Source organism: Aotus nancymaae, unplaced genomic scaffold (assembly GCF_030222135.1).
Source record: "Aotus nancymaae isolate 86718 unplaced genomic scaffold, 86718_ANA_hifiasm-v0.15.2.pri h1tg000003l, whole genome shotgun sequence".
Taxonomy (NCBI): domain Eukaryota; kingdom Metazoa; phylum Chordata; class Mammalia; order Primates; family Aotidae; genus Aotus; species Aotus nancymaae.
The window spans coordinates 19,472,417-19,500,213 of record NW_026988414.1 but is presented as its reverse complement, the minus strand read 5'-3'; the positions used below and the strand labels follow the sequence as shown (position 1 = coordinate 19,500,213).

Genomic DNA, 27,797 nt, shown 5'->3' with positions numbered 1-27,797 from the left:
ATTCTCAAGTAAAATGGTATAACCTCCAAGGGGGGGAAAAAGCCTTTGCTTCAAAATATCATGGATGTTAATTAGAAACATCTAAAAAGTTGGGTTCACTGAAGAACTTGAGAAGCCAGGCATGGTGGTTCACAACTGTAATTGCAAGCACTTTGGGAAGAGAAGATGGGAGGATTGCTTGAGCCCAGGAGTTCAACACCAGCCTGGGAAACATAGGGAGAACCCATCTCTACCAAAAAATTTTAAAACTTAGCTGGGCATGGTGGCACATCCCTGTGGTCCCAGCTACTTGGGGCTGGGGGGCGGGGTGGTGAGGGGCTGAGTAGGAGGACTGCTTGAGCCTGGGAGGTTGAGGCTGCAGTGGTCCATGTTTGCACCACTGCACTCTAGCAGGGTAACAGAGTGAGACACTGTCTCAAAGGATTTGTTAACTGCCAGTTGATTAAGTGATTTTATGTATGTGAGTTTTTGGATTTCCTTTTATTTCTGTTTCTTTTAAAATCTAGAAATAATTTAAAAGATCAAAATAAATGTGTATGTCACCATTGTAAATGGATGCTTTCAGGGGTTGTGATTTAAGTTTATCATTAAAAATACTGAGGCTACGGCCGGGTATGATGGTTCACGCCTGTAATCCCAGCACTTTGGGAAGCCAAGTTGGGTGGATAGATGAGATCAGGAGTTTAAGACCAGCCTGGCCAACATGGTGAAACCTCATCTTTACTAAAAATACAAAAATTAGCCAGGCATGATAGTGGGTCTCTGTAATCCCAGCTACTCGTGCGGCTGAGGCAGGAGAATCACTTGATCCCAGGAAGTGAAGGTTGCAGTGAGCCAAGATCTCGCCATTGCACTCAAGCCTGGGTGACTGAGCAAAACTACATTTAAGAAAAAAAAATGGCTACAATACATAAACAGATACTAAACTTAATGGGGACAATTAGAGAGTAAAGGGGCTAAAAAGAGTCTTTAAGGGAACAGAAAGAAAAAAACAGAGAAAAAAACATTGAGAAACACTGCTCTAAAATACCCAGATTCTTAGAAAGGATTGGGCAAAACAGTTTGTTCTCCTTTTACTCTTTTTTAAAACAGCCATTTATAAATAAAATAGAGCATTCACTTTTTTCAGTAACAGTTTTATTATCTCATACTTTACCAACATATGTGATAGCAAGAAATGAGAACTAGCATGATATGGTAGAAAGGGAACTTCATTAAAATCTATGCTTAGCTATGACAACTTAATCATTAACACCTCTGAGCCTCAGTTTCCTCATCTAAAACATGAAGCACTGCCTAACAGGATCTTTAAGTCTCTTCGTAGCTCTAACATGAGATGAGTTTTAAGTGAGATGATTTTTAATTCTTGTTAGTTGGACTGTATGAGATTTTTCAGAATAAAACTACTAAACTCAGCTCTGAAAAGCATCCCTGTAAAATGGTGATCAATACTCTGGTTTCTCTTCAAATGGTATAAATCTTTCACCTTTTACTCATATGATAGTGCACACTTTAGATTTGTCTTTTTAAGTATTTTTAGGAAGAAACAAGAAAAAAAAAACAAACACATAAAACCAGTTAATTAAGTGGTAATTTTCCAATTCCAAATCTTTTTTTTTTTTTTTTTTTGAGATGGAGTCTCACTCTGTCGCCCAGGCTGGAGTGCAGTGGCATGATCTCGGCTCACTGCAACCCCCGCCTCCAGGGTTCAAATGATTCTCCTGCCTCAGCCTCCTGAGTAACTGAGATTACAGGCATGCACCATCACACCTGGCTAATTTTTGCATTTTTAGTAGAGACGGGTTTTCACCATGTTAGCCAGGCTGGTCTCACTCCTGACCTCAAGTGATCTGCCCACCTCAGTCTCTCAAAGTGCTAGGATTACAGGCATGAGATATTGCGCCCAGTCTAGGTTCCTTTTTAAGTATTAAGGCATTCATTAAAACACAGACGTGCACATATATGTCATATTTAATTCTGAGGTACAGGCTGAGTATTCCTTATCCAAAATGCTTAGAAGTGTTTTGGATTTCAGATTTTGTAATATTAAATATTTGCCTTAGATACTTACCAGCTGAGCAACCCTAATTAAAAAATTCAGAATCCAAAATGCTCCAGTGAGCATTTCCTTTGATTGTTATGGCACTCAAAAAGTTTCAGGTTTTGGAGCACCTCATTTTCAGATTAGAGATATTCAACCTGTATCAGAAAATAAGGCCAGGTGTAGTGGCTCACGCCTGTGATCCAAATACTTTGAGAGGCTGCAGCAGGCAGATCACTTGAGGTCAGGAGTTCAAGACCAGCCTGGCCAACATGGTGTAACCCCATCTTTACTAAAATCACACACAAAAAATTAGCCAGGTGTGGTGGCAGGTGTCTGTAATCCTAGCTTCTCGAGAGGCTGAGACAGGAGAATCACTTGAACCTGGGAGGTGGAGGTTGCAGTGAGTCCGAGATCACACCAGTGAACTCCAGTGTACTCCAGCCTGGGCAACAGAGCAAAACTCCGTCTCAAAAGAAAAGAAAATAGCTTATAATCTTCCAAATACAGAATGTTTTTAAAAATATTGTATAAAGGATCAATTATTCAATTATGGAAATCTGAGAACTTCCTACACTGAGTCAATATTAAGTCATTCAAGTGACTTGATATCTGTAGTCACTGTACTAATAGTAGATATCTGAAGAATGACTTGGGAAAAGCTGAGGTGGCAAAAGCCACTGATATTTATATCTTACTGTAGACATAGTTTCCTCTTACAGGAATAAGATACTTACAAAGCTTTAGGTGGTAGATTTTGTCCCCCTATCGTACTCTATTTCTTTTTTTTTTTTTGAGATGGTCTCACTACAATGGAGTGCAGTGGCGAGATCTCAGCTCACTGCAACCTCCACTTCCCTAGGCTCAAGCAATCCTCCCATCTCAGCCTCCCAAGTAGGTGGACTACAGGTAGGTGCCACTACACTTGGCTAATTTTTTACAATTCTGATAGAGATGAGGTCTCAGTATACTGCCCAGGCTGGTCTTGAACTCCTCAGCTCAAGTAATCCTCCTGCCTCAGCCTCCCAAAGTGGTGGGATTACAGGCATGAACCACTGTGCCCAGCCTCTGTCCCCCTATGTTAATGGTTAGTTAGAAAGATAAACTATAGACATTAACCATTCTGAGTCCTCAAAACCACCTGTAAGAACAACTCAAATTTAAAATGCAGAAACCACTCACTCCTGATCCAAATCAACACAAATTTCTGACAATCCAATTTCTTATTTACTACAAAAGAAGGTATTTATTTATTTATTCATTCATTCATTCATTCATCCATCCATTTTTTTAAGAGACAGGGGTCTTGATATGTTGCCTGGGCTGGAATGCAGTAGCTATTCACAGGCATGATCTCACTACTGCTCAGCACAGGAGTTCTGACCTGCTCGGGTTTTGATCTGAGCCAGTTCACCCCTCCTTAGGCAGCCTGGACCATACTGATACCAGATCGGCTTAGTACACTACAGCTCAGAAAGCTCAGACTCAAGCAATCTTTGAGGCAAGTGCCACCATACTCAGCCACAAGAGTATTTAATTAGCAAGCATTTATCAACCACTTCAAGTTATGTATAAAACATTTACAATTTATAAAATATTCATTTGTTAACAATAAACTTTACTGAACACATGAAATGGCAAATATCTCTAAATTAAACTATTTCTTTGTTTATAGTTACCTTGTCAAATGTTTCCACATAAAGTCTAAAAAAGTAATATTAACTGGACAGATGTTAAACACGATGTATAACTGTACAACCAAATGTAACAACTGAACCAATGAAATGCTCCACATGAACCACCAATGTTCTACGAAACAGTGATGTTAGCCATGTGACAGTGGATAAAACATCACAAATCAACCCACAATAAACAAATAAAACTCCCCAAATAAATAAAAATTCCACCATTTTAAAAGAGCAAAATTGACTTCAAGTCATTTATACTATTTGAAAGGTAAAAATATCCATGATGCACTTTGAAGCCATTATCCACTTGTGTCAATAATATATTTTTTCTTATTTTTCTAAAACAATAGGATAAAAATGATCAAGGCAGGAAAAACAGCTATGGCAACTAGCTGGTTTCTAACTAACTATATTTAAATCATTTTCCAACAAACAATTTGTAAACAATAATATTCACTGTATGGGCGTATTTCTGCAATCTCCTTTCTAAATGTTAAGAACAAATTCAATTTCTAACATCAGTCACATAAAGGAAAAGCTAAACAATGTATTTAGAACATATGATTCTTGTCACAGTATTTTCTTTCTTAAAGTACATAGAACCTAAAATTTCATATGTAAAAATAATGTTTTCCACATGGAGTTCAATAATTACTTACGTTTTATTTAAGTATCTGGTCAAAAAATCCAATTTTCATAGTATGTAGTGGAGAGACAGCCAAAAGTCACTACTCAGAGGAAGGCTGGTAAAAATAATCCCCATTTGGCCCCCAACACTCCACCCTGCAGATGCCCTGGGAAAGGTTATCACTCATGAGTGGTTCTAGGGACTCAAATCAGAATCTCTTACTGAAGTGTATTACTAAAAAGGTATTTTCTAAACAGGATTTATGATCAAAACACAAGCAATTAACATAACACGGTTATCTTACCGATAAAATAAACCCAGAACCAGTAGCAGAGACAAAGAAAATTATGATGTTGCCTGCTCAGCCTTTCACAGGCAATTAGCCATTAGACATGGCCATGTTGTCTCTGTTCACATGCAAACGATACTATTCTCAATAGCAGCAATTGTTAAATAAAGATCTAACTGGCAGGGATGCACTGTCTCCAAAGGATTTAAGACAAATGTGGAACTACAACAAGGACCAAATATTAAGGCATGTTACTTCTCCAAATCTTAGTAACCTCATCTGAATTAAAGAGGATATTAATTAAATAATTTACTAAAGATAGGGAACTCAGTTAGACATCATCATCCAACCACTTTCATGCCCAATGCTTACCAATCTATTTATTTATGAATGTATTTACAATGTTTCTTAAACTTATTATTTACCAAAAACAGAAGAAACACAGTTATACATCACAATATACTACAAAATACCTAGGGCCTAGATTTGTTGTCCTCTTCTTTACAGTAATGAGCAGTATAAAAGATTTTTAGGACAACCAAAAACTTGGAAAGAACTAAAGAATTCATCCCAGTGGGGTCTGAGTTGGAACAAGAGGACATACAATTATTAAAATCAACATGACAAGTATTATATTTTTTGTCATGGTCACCACAGAAACAAGTATCCTTATTCATCTTAAGAACCTGTTCACTTCTCAAATGAAGACTCTTTACAGTCTCTTTAGAATTATGAAAGAAGCCACATATTAATTCTATATCTAAAACATCCTGTTAAACTTTTTGAGAGGACATTATTTTGGACTAGCCTCCTGTACTATGCCCCAGCAGACCAGTCCAAATCAAAATGGAGTCACCCAGGCAAAGCATAGCAGGTAAATCCCCAAACAAACCAGTTTTTCCTGAAAACAGGAGATTTACAGCAACCAATCAGAAAGAGCGTGGCCTACCTGAATCAGCACAATAAATTCCCTCTGCTCTAACCCTTACAGGAAAAGTAATGCAATAACCTGATGTTAACAAATTCACTTTTTAAACAATTGTCACTTCCTTGTTACCACCTTATTAAAAAACCAACTGTTCTGTCTTGCCCAGTGGAACATTCATTCTATTTTACAGATTGAGGTGTTGCTCAGTTCTAGAATCACAAATAAAAGCCAACCAAATCATGTTTACATGTGTTGTGATTTTGTCTTTTGACAATACATTTTTATCAAGATTTTTGAAAACTTAACTGTCCTTTAATTTGCCAAATGAGATATAATTTATATCTAACAGCGTTTTCTGCTAATCATAGGACATTTGATAAACCACTGTGTAATACAAAGAAAATTAAAAACAAATTAACTAAAAAATCAAATATAAAATGTAAAATGTTTCTTGTTAAGAAGAAAAAAGATAAGTTATCGTTTGTTGCTTCCTGTTACAATTCCCCCAAGAAAATCTACTTTTAAAACTAATTTATGTTCATAGTATGAAATTTTAAAAATACAAAAAAGCTTAATAAAATAAAAATTATCAGTAACACTAACACCTAGAGATAATCACTCTGTGTCAATCTTTAAATATTACATACCTGCCTTTTTTCTTTCAACATCAAAAGATTAGTTACTCTGCCAAATGGTAGACCTAATGATATGATCTCTGCTTCGGTGACATCACATGGAATTTTTCGAAGATGGAGAACACGGGAAGGCGAACAGGGAGGTCTATCTCGTTTAAATTTCTTGCTGTCATTCCCATTAGCTAAAAAACATAAGATTCTTTTTTAAATTACTGAAACTAATTTGGGTTGACATACTACATTAACCATATTGTCACATTTAATCCTAAATGAGTTTTGGGTTTTGAACTTCAGGGAACCATGGGGCTCTGATGGGGGTAGGTGGAAAAAGAGTAGAAAACAAAACCAACTACCTTTTAATGAATGGGTGTTTTTGGATTTTCACTGTAGGTATTACATTTTTTAAAACTGAAGTCTGATTTTTAACTGCAAGGAAAAGTATAAGGGTAAGTGAATTATATAATTTCAAATATCTCTAAATACTCAACTTTTTCTTATAAATAGAGAACACTACTTATGATGTCTTTAACGTATTTTAAGGATATTTTTCTAATTTATTCTATTGCTAAATAAATTAGAACAATAAAATTTTAGGAAAGACCATGATAAAAATCTTTTATCACTTCCTAAGGAGATTTGGATTTGAGTTGTGTATTTATGAAAATTAAGTTTATTTCTTAGGTGTTAATAGTCTTTATTTTTTAGAAGCTAAATTGTGGTGTCCTATGGTATAATCTTATTCCTTATTATATAACAATAATTCTTAACATAAGTACCACCTTGCTGAAAATGCAAATTTCCAACCCCACCCCAGACCTACTGAAGCAGAAGCTCCGGGAGTGGAACCCACTGACCTGCTTTAACAAGCCCACCAGGAGATTCTATTTACCCTTAAGTTGGAGGATTACTGCTGTAAAGTAAAAGAAAAAAAAGAAAAGAATTATCTAAGCCAAATTTATTTAAATGCTATTATTTCAATACTGAGAATAACTAGAATTGACAAGCCTGTATGGAACACTTAAATTTAAGCAGGTAAGATTCAGAAACGTTTTTCTTCCAGAAATAGAACCAAAAAACACTAAACACAAATTACTTAAAAGCCAAAAGTTTCACTGCAATATTGTTCAATCACTAAATACCATATTTGCCACTATCTGGAAAAAAATAAATCTTTCCAAATGCCTAAAAATATCGTTTCTCTAAACACTAATGCAACTTTACAATCAAATGTCTGTAATCCTAAACAAATTTCATGAGGACCAAATAAAAATTACTACAGCCACATTTCATATCCATATCTGTGGCAGAGAACTTAACTTGTTTACAACTAGACAGGTTGACTTAATACCCAAACTAGCACTTGCTCCCAAATTCTCTGTGTTCATGAATGCAAGCAGCACCCTACCCAGACCTAAAACACCATCAATACCTAGAGACCCATACAGGTCTGTGTGCCTTTATACAGCAAATGCCTATGTCAGATTATGGAAAATAACAGGCACACACAAATGTTTATTGGATTAATTAATCTGGAAGGCAAGAGCTTCCATCTCCTTCTCTCCCTTATTAATCACCAAGAAATACTAATTTTTCCCTCCAAAATGACTACTTCTTACATCTCCACTCTGAAAGTCACCAACCTCACCTTGATCACTTCAGTTCTCCCTTTCTCTAGTTTTACTCTCCCTGCTTCCCATATTCTGGGGATCCAGTATTGTATCAACGTTTAACTAAAATAGTGTATCGGGCCCAGCACAGTGATTCATGCCTCTAATCCCAGCACTTTGGGAGTCTCAGGTGGGCAGATCACCTGAGGTCAGGAGTTCGAGACCAGCCTGAGCAATACGGCAAAACCCCATCTCTACAAAAGAAATACAAAAATTAGCAGGGTGTGGTAGCATATGCCTGTAATCCAGCTACTTGGAGAGGCTGAGACAGGAGAGTCGCTTAAACCAGGGAGGAGGAGGCTGCAGTGAGTCAAGATAGCACCACTTGCACTTCAGCTTGAGACCCAGTCTCATAAAATAAAATAAAATAAAATAAAATAAAATAAGTGTATCATGTCATTATTCTGCTCCAAAAACCTAAAACAGGCACCAAATACCTAAAATGTCATTTCACTTCTAACTTTCAAACTGTCTTCACTTACACTGCCTCATTTGATTCTCATAAATACCCAAACTAAAGTGTAAAGGTAATTTCATATTTCAACCACAAAAATTTCAAAGTGTCCTACTACTCCTGCAAAAAGGTAAGTAACTTGACACCGACGTTGTAAATTTACAAAGGTTTACATGGATTGTGGACAGTAACAAATGATAATACTGTCACGAGAGTAAAACATCAAACATCAGAGTCCTGGATAGGGCCAAGAGTTGAACAGGGAATGTCTTTTTGGCACCCTCCCAGCAGACATAGGGAGCTAAACAGTAACACCACCAATGTGGCCTTGCTCAACCAGCACAAGGAGTTAAAGGACTGGAGAAACATTCTAAAGGCATGAGACTTCTATCAGTTTACCCAGAATATCCCATCAAGAATGAAAGAACACTAAGAAAGCTGTTTCTTTAACAGAGGTATTCTATGTTTAAGAAAATATGAATACCAAACAAGTTACCTGAGCTCCCATTTGTGTTACATTATCAAATAAAGACCTAAGATAGTAAACTTTTACCAATAAATATGCAATTATAAATCAGCATTTTAGGTTGTTAATTGTTCCGTATTGTAAAAATGCCTGGACTATGTTAAGAGTGTGGAGCTATGAAATCAGGTATCCTGTTCTGAGCAAGTAACCTAACATTACTAAGCCTCAGATTCTACTCCTGTAAAACGGGTATAACAAGGATATTCTGAAATTTTAATTTGTTCTTCTCAATGTATTTTAAATGCTCAGCACAACATCTAGTACACTGCAATCAATAATACGTCTGGCATTTCTTAAGAATGACAATGCTTGAAAATTATGTTCTATTTTGTTTCCAATCAAGATGGTCATTGTTAAGTGATAGTGAATATTTGCACTTGATGTCCTTATTTGCCATAATTAAGACACTGCCCAAAATAACTTAACATATTACTATTATATGAAATCTCAAAATCTAAGAACCACTCATTTAGATGACCGGGAAAGGGTTATATGTAAAGATTTGATAAATCATCTGAAGATGAAGAATGTATACCATTATAATCAATTGTATGGCCATGATTTAAAAGCCAGTAGGAGGCCAGGCGAGGTGGCTCACGCCTGTAATCCCAGCACTTTGGGAGGCCGAGGCTGGTGGATCACGAGGTCAAGAGATCGAGACCATCCTGGTCAACACGGTGAAACCCCGTCTCTACTAAAAATACAAAAGAATTAGCTGGGCATGGTGGCGGGTGCCTGTAATCCCAGCTACTCAGGAGGCTGAGGCAGGAGAATTGCCTGAACCCAGGAGGCGGAGGTTGCGGTGAGCCGAGATCACACCATTGCACTCCAGCCTGGGTAAGAAGAGCGAAACTCCGTCTCAAAAAAAAAAAAAAAAAAAAAAGCCAGTAGGAAACAAGGAAATTCAAATTCATTGAACACATAAATTTAAATAATTATTTTCTGTACATAAGGACTACAGTTTCCAAAAATCTTAATATAAAAATAAGCATTCAAAATACTGTGTTTGTGTATATCTTGTATTTTACTGAACTATATATTAAAAACTACAAAATGCTCACTACATATTAGTCACACTTCCAAAAAGCTATGTGGAAGAGGGTTTTTAGTAATTCATAATATTTTCACCTGAAAACTGGAAGAATCTGTCGGGAAAACTACTTGTGAAATATGGATTCATTTTTTAAAAATCAATTTTATGAGGGTTTACTTTAGGTAGAATAAGACATCCACCCACATTTTAAATGCAGGGTTTGCTGAGTTTTGACAAATACAACCCATATAACTACCACAAAAATCAAGACACAGAACATTCTCATCATCCCAAAAAGTTCTCTAGTACCTCTTTGCACTTAGTCCTCACTACCAAACCCCAACCCCTACCCCAAGCAATATGGACCCTATAGATTACTACAGCTTTATCACAATTCTTGAAATGAGGTACCTATTTGGGGAGAATTTACATCTTAACATTTTTGAGTTATCTAAACCACAAACATCATGACATCTCTGCATTTATTTAGATCCTTTTAAGTTTCTTTCTCTCAGCAAAGTCCTGTCGTTTTCAGTGTAATGGTCTCACACATATTTTGATACCTTTATTCCTAAGTACTTCATAATTTTTAACGGACCTGAAAATAACACTTTAAAATTTTTGTTATAATTAATAATTGATAATATAAGGAAAGACAACTAACTTTGATATATTGAACTTACATCCTATGGCCTTGCTAAATTCTTTAGTATTTCCACATACACAGTTTTATTTCTTACTCTTGAATTTGTATGCCTTTTATTTTATTTTTGAGATGGAGTATTCTCTGTCACCCAGGCTAGAATGCAGTGGTGCAATCCCAGCTCACTGCAACCTCCGCCTCCCAGGTTCAAGCAATTCTCCTGCCTCAGCCTCCTTGGTAGTTGGGATTACAGGCACACACCACCACACCCAGGTAACTTTTGTATTTTTAGTAGAGATGAAGTTTCACCAAGTTGGCCTTTTCGAACTCCTGATCTTAGGTGATATGGCCACCTCGGCCTCCCAAAGTGCTGGGATTACAGGTGTGAGCTACCGTGGCTGGCCTGCTATTTATTTATTTATTTATTTTACAGCTTTACTGAACTAGCCAGGAGTTTCTGTCTGCACAATGTTGAAAACAATGAAAGAGACTGGGAATCCTTGCCTCGTTCTTGATATTAGGGGAAAAGCATTATCTTACACTATCGAGTATAATAATAATGCTAGCTGTAGTTTCGTACCTTTATCAGGTTGAAAATGTTCCCTTTTATTCCTAGTTGGCTAAAAATTTTGTTAGTCACAAAATGATAATCTCTAACATTTAGAATTATTTTAGTGCCTCCATATTTTGGGAGTACAACTTTATCTCCAACTTTCATGCTAACTGGTTAAATATCTCCATTCTTCCCTTCAGAGCCCTATCTAACAGCTACCAACTGTTACTTACAATACTTTTCCTTGAGATGTTTCTGGAAGCATAATGCCTATGGTTTTAGCTGTACTCCTTTCAACCAATACTCAAACAGCAGAAGAAACTTTCGAAATGCTTGTCCTGCCATCACTCCTGCAGCTGCAGCTTGTACTCTGCTCTCTCACTGCCACTACAAGGAGAAACTCAACTTCAATATCTTGCTAAACATTTTCATGTCAATATTCATGAAGGATATTAATCTGCAGTTTTCTTTTCCTGTAGCAGCATAATACTGGCCTCATAAGAAAAAGTGAAAAGTGTTCCCACCTCCTTTATATTCTGTACAGTCTGTGTAGGATTGGTATTATTTATTCATTATATGGCTGATTAGAATTCATCAATAAAACCATATGGAACTGTAGTTTTCAATAACTAATTGGATTTTTTAAAACAGCTATGTGGCTATCTGGGTTTTCTATTCCTTCTGCATCAGTCTGGTAATTTGTGTCTTTCAAAGAATTTGTCCACTTCATCTAAAATGTCAAATTTATTAGCTTAAAATTTCATAATATTCACTTAATCTGCTTAGTCTGCTAAGTCTACCATACAAAATATCACAGATCGGGTGGCTTAAACAACAAAAATTTATAGAGGTTAAAAGCCCAAGATCAAGGATTTCTGGTGAGGGCTCTTCCTGTCTTACAGTCAGCTGCCTATTTGTTGGCTGACTTTTTACAGTGTCCTCACACAGCAAGCAGAGAGAACGTGCAGGCAAGCTCTCCAGTGTCTCTTCTTATAAGGGCTCTTATCCCCTTATGAGGACCCTACCCAAATTCATGATGTAATCTAAACATTATTCCTCAAAGGTCCCACCTCTAAATACCATCACATAGGGAGTTAGGGCTTCAACATACCAATTCTGGGATTCATTAATATGCTTCATGAATACTGACATGAAAATGTCACAAACATTGTCAATAATAATATCCTTTTAATGACTGTAGAATCATTCTTGATACTGGCAATTTGTGTCTTTTCTCTCTCTTTTTAAAGTCTACCTAGAGGTATTATTATTTTTATTGATCAAATAAATAACTACTGGTTTCATTAATTTTTCTCTACTGTTTTCTGTCATTGACTTTTGCGTTCATCTTTAATTATTTCTTCTTTTCTATCAACTTATAGAGTTTAACTTGTTCTTTTTATGCTAGTTATAGCTGGAAACTTAGATGATTTTAGACATTTTTTCTTTTCTAATATAACTATTTAAAGCTACAAATTTCTAAGAAGAGTTTTAGAGGAACCCCACAAATTTCATTAAGTTATGGTTTCATTTTATTTCTTTTCAAAATATCTGCTAATATCCCTTATGACAACTTCTTTGATCAATGGGTTGTTTTCTGTTTTTGTTTTTACTATTTGGGAAGTTTTTCCCCAAAATATTTGAAGATCTTACTTTTTTGATTTCTAACAGGATTCTAATGAAGTCAGGTAATTTACTCTATATGATTTTAATCCCTATTTAAAGGATTAAACTTATTTTAGGATCCAGGATACAGCCTGCCTACTTTGGTGATATGGTTTGGCTGTGTCCCCCCAGCCAAATCTTATCTTGAATTTTAATCTCATAATCCCCATGTGTTGAGGGAGGGACCTGGTAGGAGGTGATTGGATCATAGAGGTGGTTTTCCCCCTACGCTGTTCTGATTAGTGAGGGAGTTCTCACAAGATCTGATGGTTTTATGTTTGAGAGTTTCTCTTTGATACTCACTCTAACCTGCCACCACATTAAGACTTGCCTGCTTCCCTTTCTGTCATGATTGTAAGTTTCCTGAGGCCTCACCAGCCTTGTGAAACTGAGTCAATTAAACCTCTTTTCTTTATAAAGTATCCAGTCTCAGTTCTTTTTAGCAGTGTGAGAACAGAGTAATACAGTAAATTGGTACTGGTTGAGTGGGATACTGCTATAAAGATACCTGAAAATGTGAAAGTGACTTTGGAACTGAATAATGGGCAGAGGTTGGAACAGTTTGAAGGGTTCAGAGGAAGACATGAAGATGTGGGAAACTTTGGAAATTCCTAGAGACTTGTTGAATCCTTTTGGCCAAAATGCTGATAATGATATGGACAATGAAGTCCTGGCTGAGGTCGTCTCAGATAGAGATGAGGAACTCACTGGGAAATGGAACCAAGGTCACTCTTGCAATGCTTTCACAAAGAGACTGGCAGCATTTTGCCCCTGTCCTAGAGATCTGTGGAACTTTGAACTCAAGAGAGATAATATTTCTAAATAGCAAAGTGTTCAACAGGTGACAGAGCGTAAAAGTCTGGAAAATTTGCAGCCTGACTATGTGGTAGAAAATAAGAACTCATTTTCTGGGGAGAAGTTCAAGCTGGCTACAGAAATTTGCACAAGTAAACAGGAGGTGTTAATCGGAAGACAATAGAGAAAGTATCTCCAGGGCATGTCAGAGATCTTCACAGCAGCCCCTCCCATCACAGGCCTCGGGGCCTAGGAGAAAATAATGGGTTTCATGAGCTGGGCTGGGCCCTGGTGCTCTGTGCAGTCCTGGGACTTGGTACCCTGCATCCCAGCTGTTCTAGCTCCAGGGGTGGCTAAAAGGGGCCAAGGTACAGCTCAGCCATTGCTTTAGAGGGTGCAAGCCCCAAGCACTGGCAGCTTCCACGTGGTGTTGGGCCTGCAGGTGAGAAGACAAGAGTTGAGCTTTGGGAACCTCCACCTAGATTTCAGAGGATGTATGGAAAAACCTGATGTCCAGGCAGAATTCTGCAGCAGGGGCAGAGCCCTCTTGGAGAACCTTTACTAGGTCAGTGCAGAAGTAAAATGTGGGGTTGGCCAGACACACAGTCCCTGCTGAGGCACTGAGCCTAGTGGAGCTGTGAGAAGAGAGCCTCCGTCTTCCAGATCTCAGAATGGTATATCCATCAACAGCTTGCACCATGCACCTGGAAAACCCACAGGCACTCAACACCAGCTACTGGCACTCAACAGAGCCACAAAGGCTGAACCCTGTAAAGCCACAGAGGCAGAGCTGCCCAAGGCTTTGGAAGCCCACCCTTTGCAAAAGCATGCCCTGGATGTGAGACGTGGAGTCAAAGGAGATTATTTTGGAGCCTTAAGATTTAATGACTGGCCAGGCATGGTTGCTCATGCCTATAATCTCAATGCACTTTGGGAAGCCAAGGCAGGTGGATCACTTGACGCCAGGAGTTCAAGACCAGACTGGCCAACATAACAAAACCCTATGTCTACTAATAATACAAAAATTAGCCAGGTGTGGTGGTGTGCACCTGTAGCCCCAACTACTCAGTAGACTGAGGTAGGAGAATCACTTGAACCCAGGAGGCATAGGCTGCCATGAGCCAAGATCATGCCACTGTATTCCAGCCTGGGCAACAGAGACTTCATCTGAAAAAATAAAAGAGAGAGAAAACCATCAAAATTTAATGACTGCCCCGCTGGATTTTGGACTTGTAGTCTATGGCCCCTTCATTTTGGTCACTTTCTTCCATTGGGTATAGGAGCATTCATCCAATTCCTGTATCCCCATTGTATCTTAGAAGTAACTAACTTGTTTTTGATTCTACAGGCTCATAGGCAGAAGGGACTTGCCTTTTCTCAGATTAGACTTTGGACTTGGCCTTTGGGTTAATTTTGGAATGAATTAAGATTTTGGGGGACTATTGGGAAGCATAATTAGTTTTGAAATGGAAAAAGAATGTGAGATTTGGGAGGGACCAGGGACGGAATGATACAGTTTTACTCTATGTTTCCATCAAATCTCATCTGGAATTGCAATCCCCATGATTCCCAGTTGCTGAGGGAGGGACCTGGTGGGAGGTGAATGGATTATGGGGGTGGTTTCCCCCATGCTCTTCTTGTGATAGTGAGTGAGTTCTCATGAGATCTGATGGTTATGTGTTTGATAGTTCCTCCTTCGCACTCACTCTCTCTTGCCTGCCACCATGTAAAACTTTGCCTGCTTTCCTTTCTGCCATAATTATAAGTTTCCTGAGGCCTCCCCAGCTATGTGGAACTGTGAGACAATTAAACCTCTTTTCTTTGTAATTACCTTGTCTCGGGCAGTTCTTTATAGCAGTGTGAAAAAGACTCATACACTTGATAACTACTTTATATAAACTTGAAAACAAAGTGTATTATGCTGGAGTTGGAAAGACTGTTCTAGATCAAGCTGTTTAAAATTTTCTATATTAGGGCTCTACCGACTTTTTCTTAAAGGGTCACATAAATATTTCAGACACTGTGGGCCACAGGATCTCTCTCAGAACTACTCAACGATGCAGTTATGGCATGAAAGCAGCCATAAACAAATCACATAACTGTGCTCAAATAAAATTTTACATATGGACACAGAAATCTGAATTTCATAAATGTTTCACAAGTCATTTAATATTATCCTGTAGTATTTTTTACCATTTTAAATTTTAAAAATCACTCTTAGCTCATGGGAAATTTAAAAATGGGCAATGGGATGGATTTGGCCCACAGGTAAGAATTTGCCAACCCCTGTTCTATACTTTTACTGAGTTTCTGTCTACTATACTATCAATTACTGACAGAGGAGTGCTATATCTAAATATACTTGAAGATTTATCTATTTCTGTTTCATTCTATTAACATTCACTTTACATATTTTGAAACTACGTAATTAAATAGATCTCTATATTTAGATTATGTCTGCTCAATAAATTGACCTCTTTATCATTATGAAATCTCTCTCTTTATCCCTGGCAATATTCTTTTGCCCAAAGTCAAATTTTCCTGATATTAGTATAGCTAGCTACTCCAGAATTTTTATGATTAGTGTTGGCATATATTTTCTTTCCTAACTTTTGGCTTTTCACCTGAGATTTCATATTTAAAATGGGTTTCTTAAACACATTAAATAATTCAGTCTTCCATTTAACCAAACAATCTGCCTTTTAATTGAAATTCTTGTCTCATTTCCACTTTATGTAATTATTAACATGGTTGGGTTTAAACGTCCACCATCTTGTTACTTGTTTTCTATTGGTCCCATTTATTTTATATTTCTTTTTTTCCTTGTTTCCTGGCTTCCTTTGGATTTTATTTTAATTTTTGGTATTGTATTTCAATTACATTATATGCTATTCCTTTTTACTTTTTTTTTAAGTGACTGCTCTGGAGTAAACAATATACATCTTTAATTTATCACAGACTACCTTCAAATAATATTAAAACACCTAGGTACACTCTAAGAACCTTCCAAAGTATATGTCTCCTTCTGTCGAACTATCCTTTGTGGTACTGTTGTATATTTTGCTTTTCCCATATGTCGTAATCCCCAAAAATATCTTATCTTGCTTTAGGTAGTCAATAATCTTTAACAACAAAAAAGGAGGGAAAAAACATATATCCACATATTTATCATATTGTATAAAACCCAAGTTTCCAACTGGAATCATTTTCCTCATGTTTAAAGAATTTCTCTTACCACTTCATGAAAGGGAAGTCTACTGCTAACAAATGCTCTCAGCTCATGTGCCTAAAAGAAGACTTTAACTTCATTTTAAAATTCCACGTAAATTCCAGTTTGATTTTTTTTTCCCAGCACTCTAATGATGTTTCATTGTCTTCTGGCTTGCACTGTATCAAGTAAGAAATCTCTCCTCATTCTCATCTTTTTCTTTCAAAGGAAAAGTGGTTCCCTCCACCAACCCCCACCCCCATCCCCCTATGGCCACTTTTAAGATTTACTCTGCATTCCTCGTTTTTCAGCAATTTGATTATGATAAGCCTGGGTGTGGTTTTTGTTGTGTTTACCTTGCTTAAGGTTCATTGAATCTGGATAAGTGGGTTTATGGTTTCCAACATATATGGAAGATTTGGGGTAATTATTTTTTCAGATATATTTCTGCTCCCTGCCCCAATCATTTTTCTGCACAACTTCGGTTACAGATGTTTAGACTGCTTGATTTTGTCCAGAGATTACTAAGGCTCTGTTCACTTCTTTTTCAGTATTTTTTTGTTTTTGAGACAGACTCTCACCCTTTTGCCCAGGCTGGAGTGTAGTGGTATGATCTTTGCTCACTATAACCTCCACCCGCCCTGCCAGGGTTCAAGCAATTCTCCTGCCTCAGCCTCCTAAGCAGCTGGGATTACAGGTGCACACCACCACATTCAGCTAATATTTGTATTTTTTGTAGAGATGGGGTTTCGCCATGTTGGTCAGGCTAGTCTCAAACTCCTGACCTCAGGTGATCTACCCACCTCGGCCTCCCAAAGTGCTAGGATTACAGGTGCGAGCCACCGTGCCCGGCCTTAAGTATTTTTTGTCTGTGTGCTTTAGCTTCTTTTGCCATCTTCAAATTCACTGATGTTTTATTCTGTAGAATATAATGTGCTATGAATGTCATCATGTATTTTTTTCAGGTATCTTATTTTTAGTCTCAGTAAATTCTAATAATTTTTATCTTTCATTTTTCTCCTTCCTATGCTCATGTTTTCCTTTAACTACTTGAACACACTTTTAGTAACTGTTTCAAAGTGCAGAACTGATAATTCCATCATGTCTGTAATCTTCTAGGTTTGTTTCTGTTGATTGACTTTTTACTTGCTTATGAGTCACATTTTTGTGGTTCTTGACATGTCTGGCAATTGGATATTCCACGATACAACCACCAGAATTTGTTATTCTGTTGTTTCGGTATACTTGTTATTTCTTTTAAAGTGCTAGACTTTATTTTTAGAAAAACATAAGTTACTTACTTTCTGATCAGTTACACTGTTTTGAAGCTTATTTTTAAGTTTCATTAGGGTGGATTTGAATTTGCTTTATGCTGGAGCTAGTGTGTCCTACTGTCAAGGCATGTCTCCTCTGGTGTCACATGCCCTTGAATGTGCTATTCAACAAGGACTCTCTATTTTAGTTGGCTATCACTCAAATCTCTCTCTCAGTCCTGTGTGAGTCCTGGAAAGTTAAGCTTATAGCTCTCTGTTTGTTTTCTGTCTGACCTCACAGGATTTTACCCTGTGCATATATGGCTTAATAATATTCAGCAACAGATTCAAAGGCATATTTCTGAAGCACTTCTTCTACACAGGCCCTTCTCTCTCATATCCTGCTCCCATACCTCCCAGCTGACTCAGCCTTCCCAAACTTCAATCTCCTTCTTCAACTTAGCAATTCTGCCATGTCTGCTCGGTTCCCCAACCCTCAGAGTCTAGAAAGAAAGCCAAGGTGATAATAGGGTTCACCTCAATTGTTTCCCTTCTGAGACCACAATCCTGTTGTACTTGTTGTCCACTGTCTGAAAACAACTGACACTAAGTCCAGTCACAGTTACTCTATCATGGTTGAGAGTAGAAATCTACAGATCTTTCACAAATTAGAAAATTTAAACCACAAAATTTATATGGGTGAGCATTAAGACTGCAGGTGAGTTTTCTTTAAACTTATTAATTCTTAGGGCAGGTTTAACATAATGCTTAATTATTTGATGAATTTAAGAATTATTTATCAAGTCTGGAGATTAGTGTTCACAATTCTTCACATGGTTTTTATTTAAAGCAATCTGAATGCATTTCTTGCTCGGAAAATCCAAGTACTCAAATAAACTGATCAGAGAAACTATTGTTTATTATTAAATCATAGCATTCAATACCAGTGGCAGATAATGCAAATTTGTTTTCCAACATTTGTTTTCTACATAAACCACCTATTTTTAGCTAAGTATATGCTGTAAGAAAAAAGGACTACATTCTTAGCTTCCTAAGTAGCTAGGTGTGGCTGTGTGACTAAGTAAACAGGATGCAAACAAAAATGATATGTGCGGCTTTTCCCGTAAGTGTCTTTATTAAGAGACGTGCCTTTTTCTTTTTCTCTTCTTTTTGTACAAGCTCCAATAACCTCTGGGATCATTTGCCATATCTGAAAACAGACACCATATACCTTGGAGCACTACTTCAGAACTTGCTGAATGTGATGAAAATATATATCTATTTTCTATGCTGCTTATACCATCTTTGCAGCCAAATTTAATACTGAGTTCTTTTACAAGAGGCCATTAAAGCTTGATTTCATAAAAGAAATTTCAAGAAGACAAAAAAAAATCTAGCTGCTGCAAAGCAAAAGAGCATATTAACAGTTTATAAGTATTTTGGTAAACAAAAGTACTAAAGGGCCAGGGGCCATGGCTCACACCTATAACCCCAACACTTTGGGAGGACAATGCAGGAGGCTTGAGCTTAGAAGTTTGACACCAGCCTGGGGAACATAGTGAGACCCTGACTCTATAGGCCCGCGGTCCCAGCTACTTGAGAGGCTGGGATGGGAGGATCTCTTGGGACCGGCAGGTCGAGGTTGCAGTGAGCTATGATTACATGATTACATCTATACACATATAATACTTATTCTGTGTGTGTGTGTGTGTGTGTGTGTGTGTGTGTGTAAATACAAATTATTCAGTTTGTTAGCAGTGGTTTCCTGCTTAGAAATATTATTAATCCATATCATCTTTGTTTGTAAATCAATTAGATTTCTTTAACATTCAGCTTCATAATAAGATTTCAATAATTATATATACAACGGTTTCAAAAGAAAAGACTTCTGAATTTCTGAGAAAAAAATTTTAACATTAATCCATTTGCAGACAATTGAAGTACATTTTTAATAAGATGCAAAAAAATGGTAGCCATAAAGGGAAAAACATTAAATAGACTACATCAAAAAAAAACAACTTCTGACTGGGCACAGTGGCTCAGGCCTGCAATCCCAGCACTTTGGGAGGCTGAGGCAGGTGGATCATCTGAGGTCAGGAGTTTGAGACCAGCCTGGCCAGCATGGTGAAACCCCGTCTCTTCTAAAAATACAAAAAATTAGCCGGGCATGGTGGTAGGCACCTGTAATCTCAGCTACTCAGGAGGCTGAGGCAGGAGAATCGCTTGAACCCAGGAGACAGAGGTTGCAGTGAGCCGAGACCATGCCACTGCACTCCAGCTTGGGCAACGGAGTGAGGGACTGTCTCAAAAAAAAGGAGGCTGAGGCAGGAGAATTGCCTGAACCCAGGAGGCGGAGGTTGCGGTGAGCCGAGATCGCGCCATTGCACTCCAGCCTGGGTAACAAGAGCGAGACTCCGTCTCAAAAAAAAAAAAAAAAAAAAAAAAAAAAAACTTCTGTTAAACAAAAGCCATCATTAACTATAAATTCATAAATTACAGTGTCAGAAGGCATCTTCATACAAGCATAACAGAATATATAAATAAGTTAAAGAGAAAAAGGCAAACAACCAATAGAAAAATAGGCAAAAGATCTCAGTAGCCACTTCATTAAAAATATCCAAATGATCAGTAAGCATATCAAAATATAATCAATTGCATTAATATTTAAGCAAACAAAAAAGTCACAATGTGCTATCAATATATGCTTGCCAGAGCAAATAAAATAAAAAAATACAAAATATCGGCTGGGCGTGGTGGCTCACAACTGTATTACCAGCACTTCGGGAAGCCAAGGCAGGTGTATCACTTGAGGTCAGGAGTTCGAGACCAGCCTGGCCAACATGATGAAACCCTATCCCTACTAAAAATGTTAAAATTAGCAAGGCATAATGGCACACGCCTATAATACCAGTTACTCGGGAGCCTGAGGCACGTGAATCAATTAAACCCAGGAGGTGGAGGGTGAAGTGAAACGAGATCATGACACTGTATTCCAGTCGGAATCACGAACTGAGACGCTGTCATTCATAAATAAATAAATAAATAAAATATATGTACACACACACAATCAAGTATTGGCAAAGTTCTGGAATAACTAAACTGACATAATTTCTGGTAAGACTATAAAATCACTTTTGAAAATTAGTAGACTCTACTAAAGATAAGCACTGGCATATCCTAAGACCCAACAATTCCACTTCTAGACACATACTCAGGTAAAATGCATACATCTGTCCACAAAAAGGTATGTCAAGAATATCTACAAATTTGGCCGGGCACAGTGACTCATGCCTGTAATCCCAGTATATTGGGAGGCCGAGGTGGGTAGATCACCTAAGATTAGGAGTTTGAGACCAGCCTGGCCAACATGGTGAAACTCCATCTCTACTAAAAATACAAAATTAGCCAGGCATGGTGGTACCTGCCTGTAATCCCAGCTACTCAGGAGGCTGAGGCAGGAGAATCACTTGAACCTAGGAGGCGGAGGTTGCAGTGAGCCAAGATCGTGCCATTGGACTCCAGACCAGGCAACAAGAGCAAAACTCTGTCTCCAACAAATAATAAAAAAAGGGCAACAACATCCATGTTCATGGATTGGAAGACTTGAAATTGTTTAACTGTCCATAATATTTAAAGGGATCTACAGGATTAATGCAATCCCTATCAAAATCCCAATGGCATTTTTGCAGGAAAAATAAAAATCCTGACATTCATAAAGAATCATAAAGGACCCCAAATAGCCAAAACAATCTTGAGAAAAACAAAGCTGAAGGCCTCACATTTCCTAACTTCTATACATTATAAAACTATAATAATTCCTAACTTCTATACAATTACGAAACAGTATGTTACTGACATAAAGACAAACATATAGACCAATGGCACAGACTAGAGAACCCAGAAATAAACTCTAACTTACACGTTCAAATGGTCTTTAACAAAGATGCCAGCCAAGGCTACATGATAGGAAAAGAACAGTTTCTTCTATATTGTCTGGAATCCATTTCACAAAGTAAAAAAAAAAAAAAGAATATTATTGTTCTTCAACATGTGGTGTTGGAAAAATGTATATCCACATTTATAAAGAACGAAATTGAACCCTTACTTTACACCACATGAAAAAAATAACTCAAAATGAATTAAAGGCCTAGACGTAAGTCCTGTAATTAAATCTAGAAAAGACAAAGGGGAAAATCTGCGTGACAGCGGATTTGGCAAAGGTTTCTTGGATATAACACCAAAGGCACAAGCAACAAAAGAAAACATAAAATGGGGCTATTATCAAACTCAAAACCCTCTTCGCAAAGTTAAAAAGGTAACAAAATAAATGGGAGAAAAAAATTGTAAACCACATATGTGAAGGGGGGTTAATATTAAGAATATATAAAGAACTACTACAACTTAACAAGAACAAAAACAACCCAATCAAAAAATGGGCAACTTAAAAGTCTGGGGACAGTGCTTATCACAGAGCAAATTTAAAAATTAGTAAAACAAAAAAATAGTTGAAGGACTTGAATAGGAATTTCTCCAAAGAAGATAAATGAATAGCCAACAAGCACATGGAAAGATATTCAGCATCACTGATCATCAGTGAAATACAAATCAAAACCACGTATCGCCTCACATCTGTTAGGATGGCTATTATTTGAAAAAATTTAAAACGCAGAAAATAAGTATTGACAAGGATGTGGAAAAACTGAAACCCTTGTGTACTACTAGTGGGAATAATGGTGCAGCCACTATGAAACATGGTATGATGGTTCCTCAAAATAATGAAAAACAGAATTACCGTATGATCCAGCAATCTCACTTCTGGTATATCCAAAAGAATTAAAAACAAGATCTCAAAGAGGTATCTGCACACCATATTCACTGCAGCGTTACTCACAACAGCTAAGAGGTGAAAGCAACCTAAATGCCCATGGACAGATGAATGTATAAATACAGTATACACATACAATTATTCACCCTACAAAAAAGGGAAACCCTTTCATTTGCTGCAACATAAATGAACCTTGAGGACACTATCCTAAGTGAAATAAGTCAGTCGCAAAAAAAAAAAAAAAATACTGCATGATTCCACTTATATGAGGTATCTAAAATAGCCAAACTCTTGGAAATGGAAAGAATGGGCTAGAAAGAGAAAAGGAAGAGTTGCTGTTCAATGGATAGAGTTTCAGTTTTGTTAAGATGAAAAAATTCCAGAGATCTGTTGTACAACAATGTTCCTATAATTAACAATACTATACCATATACTCAAAAATGTACAAGATGGTAAATTTTGTATTTTTGACCAAAATGAAAGACAAGAGTGCACATGAGAAAATGCAATGAAACACACAAAAAGGGAATATTCATAGCAACACTATGTATAAAATGGAAATAATTCAAATGTCCATGGATACAATAAAATACTATATAGAAATGAGAAGAATGAAAGGGGCAATACACAACATAGGTTACTCTCAGAAACATAATGTTGAATGAAAGAAGCCAGAGAGGAAGCAGTATATACTATATTTATTGGCTTATTTATATAAAGTTTAAAAACACGAAAAACTAACATATGACGTTAGAAGTCAGGCTAATGAATATACTTCGGAGGAGGAATGAATGAAAAAGGAAAGAATGACTCCTGGAAGTATATTAGTAATGGTCTATTTCTTGCTCTGGATGCTGAGTATATGCATTTCATGATGTTATGATAATAGCAATACTAACCAATTAGAGTACAAAAAGAAAGCAATGAAGAAATATTTTATTAATATAGCTGTAAAAATTATAAACATACACAACATACAGTATATATGTGGCTGAATGCATATGTGATTGAGTGTTCCCTTCAATATTTCTATCCTCCTTCCCTTGTAAAGTAATAGAACTCCTTAAATTATGATTAGATAAGGCACACCAGAATAAAGGCCAATTTCCTGGACCCCTCACCCTTACCCCCTGAAGTTGATGTGTCAGTGTGATGAAGTTCTGGCTAACAGAATGAGAGAAAAAAAGTGCAACTTCTTGATCTTGTCTCTATAAGGGACTTGGCCTCCACTTCTCATCTCTCACCCTTCGGCCATAATGATGAGAATTGCACCCTAAGATGAATGAGAAAGTTCAGCTTCAACTGTCCTTGTTACTCTTACTGTGGGTACGACAGAGAGAGAGAGTACTATTTTAAATCTTGACAAGGTAGTGATGTTGAGGATAAAGCAATGACAAAAGAGAAAAAGTCTGGTCCCCAACACAATCAAGAAACTAAGTAAGCCCCTGACTACTTACCAAGACTTCAGAAGAACTTAGAAATAAATTAAAATCTGTATTTTCAGGTCTGTATTATAGTTCTATTAGCTATCTAACCTACATCTGAATTAATATAGCATAACAAAATAATACCACATGACCAAGTTGGTTTATTCCTGGCATGCAAAAATGAGTCAACAACATCAAACTGTATTTTACTACATCAAAAAAATTAATGGAGACCAAATCTAACAATTAACAGAAGTACAAAAGATAAGAACATTTATAGCCATTGATAATAAAAACTAAGTAAAATAGAAAAGGAAGGAAACAAAGTATGATGAAAGATTATTATCAAAACCCAGCAAGGTGCAGTGGCTCATGCCTGTAATCCCAGCACTTCAGGAGGCCAAGAAAGGAGGACTGATTGAGCCCAGGAGTTTGAGACCAGACTACGGGCAGCTTAGTAAGGCCCCATCTCTACAAAAATAAAAATAAAAAATTAGCTGGATATGGTGGCACACGCCTGTAGTCCCAGCTACTTGGGAGGCTGCGGTGAGAGGACTGCCTGAACCCAGGAGGTTGGGGCTGCAGTGAGCCGTGTTTGTGCCACTGCACTCCAGGGTGGGCAACAGATCAAGAACCTGTTTCAAAAACAAAATAAAACACCCCAACAGAAAACATAATATTAAAAGATTAAATAAAGCCACCTCCATTGCAATTAAGAACACAAAGATAATCACAATTACCACTGTTATTCAACTCATTTATGGAGGTTCCAGTGAATATATAGCAAGTTAACAAAATAATCCATATATTTATATACTTGAAATTATCTTTGTTTGAAAACATATCACTGAATAACTGCAAAATTCAAAAGACTAATAAAAAATTACTAAGATATTTTTTAAAGTAGGTATACACAAAACAAATACTCAAAACTAAATAGGTCTTCTCTGTAGTAGCAGCATCCAGTTAAAAATAAAAATTTAAGTTTAGCTGTATATAATAACATTTGAAGTAATAGTTACTTAAGAAGTTAACCTCAGCAAGTCTCAGTGGCTCATGCCTGTAATCCCAGCACTTTGGGAGGCCAAGGCGGGTGGATCACTCGAGATCAGGAGTTCAAGACCACCTTGGCCAACATGGTGAAACCTGTCAATGCTAAAAATATAAAAATTATCCGGGCATGGTAGCAGGTGCCTATATCCCAGGTACTCGGAAGCCAAGGCAGGAGAATCTCTTGAACCCTGGAGGCAGTAGCTGCAGTAAGCAGAGACCACGCCACTGCACTCCAGCCTGGACAAGACAGAGCAAGACTCAGTCTCAAAAGAAAAAAAAAAAAGGAAGAAGAAATTAATCTCTTGCTCACACAAAAAGTCTAAATGTAGGAATTCCAGATCTGGAATGGTGACAAAGTTATCAGGCTCTAGCTGTCTCTGTTATAGATGCCTGTTGGTCCCATCATCATCTAAGAAGCTGGACAACACAGGCAATAAGACTGCAGTGGGGGCAGTAGGGTGGGCAGGGAGAAAAATAGCGTACCCATGCAGAGATGCCCTAAAAGTTTCATGTTATACTTCTACTTATATCTTGTCAAGACTTAATTACATGCTAAGGAAGAACAGAAGAGCAGTAGTTTCATCTGGGTAGCAATGTGCCAGATAAAAATTAGGGTTCTGTTGGTAAAGAAAATGAAAGACTAGCACTGGGGTACACAATAAACAATCTCTGCCATTAATTCCTAAGATTGCATTTTAAAAGAAAAGGATATGATTTATATGGAAAAGTGTGGAACTTTTTCATAATTGTCAATGGACATAAAATAGAACCTAATCTTTGGCTAGAGTCACAGAGAAATAAGTAAATAAATAAATAAAAATAAAATAGAACCTAAAAACATGGAATCATAGGTCATATTCCCAAATGGAAAGAAAATATTACAAAAAGATCAACGTTTCACATTAACATATAACTCTAACATAATTCTTATCAGAATCCCTAAGATATTGTGGGTAAAGGTTAGGGGAAGAAGGATTGTTTTAGAACTAGATCAAGCTTGTCCAACATGCAGCCTGTGGGCCACATGCAGCCCAGGACAGCCCAGCACAAATCCATAAACTTTCTGAAAATGTTGAGATTTTTTTGCAACGTTTTTTTAGTTCATCAGCTATCGTTAATGTTAGTATATTTTATGTGTGGCCCAAGACAATTCTCCCAGCAGGGCTCAGGGAAGCTAAAAGATTGGATATCCTGAACCAGATGAAATAATTTAGAGTTCACATGGAAGAAGCCATGTCCACATTAAGCTAAGATAATTTTTTAAAACAACACCTAAAATAGAATTTTAGTGTTAGGTGATAGAATCAGGTATTAATTTTTTAATAACAACACCGATAGAGAATGACTGTAAGTCCTAGTTTGCCTGAGGCTGTCACAGTTTGGTACCATTGTTCTAGTATCCTGTATGCTCTAACACCTTCATTTTTAAAAAGAATTATTATTAACAGTTACATTAAAATAAGCTAGAATGAGCTTAGTAGATCCAATTTTTTTCATTACATCTCTATACCTGTTCACTTTCCCAAACGTCTATGTTCCCATGGTCCCAAATCACATATAAAGCTCCTGGTCTGGAAAGGGAGGTCCATTCATCCCCAACTCCCTACAACTTCAAAAACATTTGGATAAAGAAATCCTTCCTTCTCTGAAACTCTCCATGCCCACGGCTTCAGCTGTCAACTGTGTATGACACTGTCAAATTTCTTTCATGATGTTGAGATCAGGGACCTACTGCCTATCCGACGTCTCCATTTGGATGTTCCACAGGAATCTCAAATTCAGTATATACAAATCTGAACCTGCTGTGTTGTCCAATTCTGTTCTTCCTACATTCTAATAGAAATGAATGGCACACCCATTCATTACCATTCATCTATCCAGTTATCCAAGTCCAAAACCTGGAAATAAGTAATTGAAATCCCTTATTCAAACATTCAATTAATCATCAATTACTATCAATTTTATCTTCTATAAGTTAGTTATTCAGTTTTCTTCATCACACTACCACTGCCACAGTGCCAGCTACCATCCTTTACAGGATTACATCAATATTTTTCACTGCTCACTCTTTGCAGTACTGTACTCCTTCAATTCACTTTACAGCCACTAAATTTCAAGAACATTTATTTTTAAATCATGTGGTACCTTACGGTAGGTAAATTACTTCAATTTTTAAAATGTATTGTCTTATACTTTAAATGCTTCTATTCCACGTCCTCCATCATCACCCAAGTTTTTTATTTTTTTTTTTGAGACGGAGTCTTGCTCTGTCACCCTGGCTGGAATGCAATGGCATCTCTCGGCTCACTGCAACCTCTGCCTCCTGAGTTCAAGCAATTCTCCCTGCCTCAGCCTCCTGAGTAGCTGGATTACAGATGTCTACCATCACACCTGGCTAATTTTTGTATTTTCAATAGAGACGGGGTTTCGTCATGTTGGCCAGGCTGGTCTTGAACTCCTAACCTCAGGTGATCAGCCCACCTAGT

General features: G+C 37.2%; 1 protein-coding gene across 6 annotated transcripts in view; it reads right to left on the bottom strand.

The window, feature by feature from the left end:
• Window positions 1-27,797, bottom strand: part of PTBP3 (polypyrimidine tract binding protein 3) — a 108,427-nt gene that overhangs the window by 48,623 nt on the left and 32,007 nt on the right. For 3 of the 6 annotated variants that reach the window (XM_012461831.3, XM_064378923.1, XM_012461833.3), the window contains one exon: window positions 6,222-6,391. The exons of 2 other annotated variants lie outside the window; for them this stretch is intronic. In XM_012461831.3, the coding sequence (XP_012317254.1) occupies window positions 6,222-6,391 (170 nt within the window). Of the gene's footprint in view, window positions 1-6,221; window positions 6,392-6,562; window positions 6,636-27,797 lie in introns of all 6 variants that reach the window. One more of the 6 variants, XM_012461835.3, reaches the window with a different exon arrangement.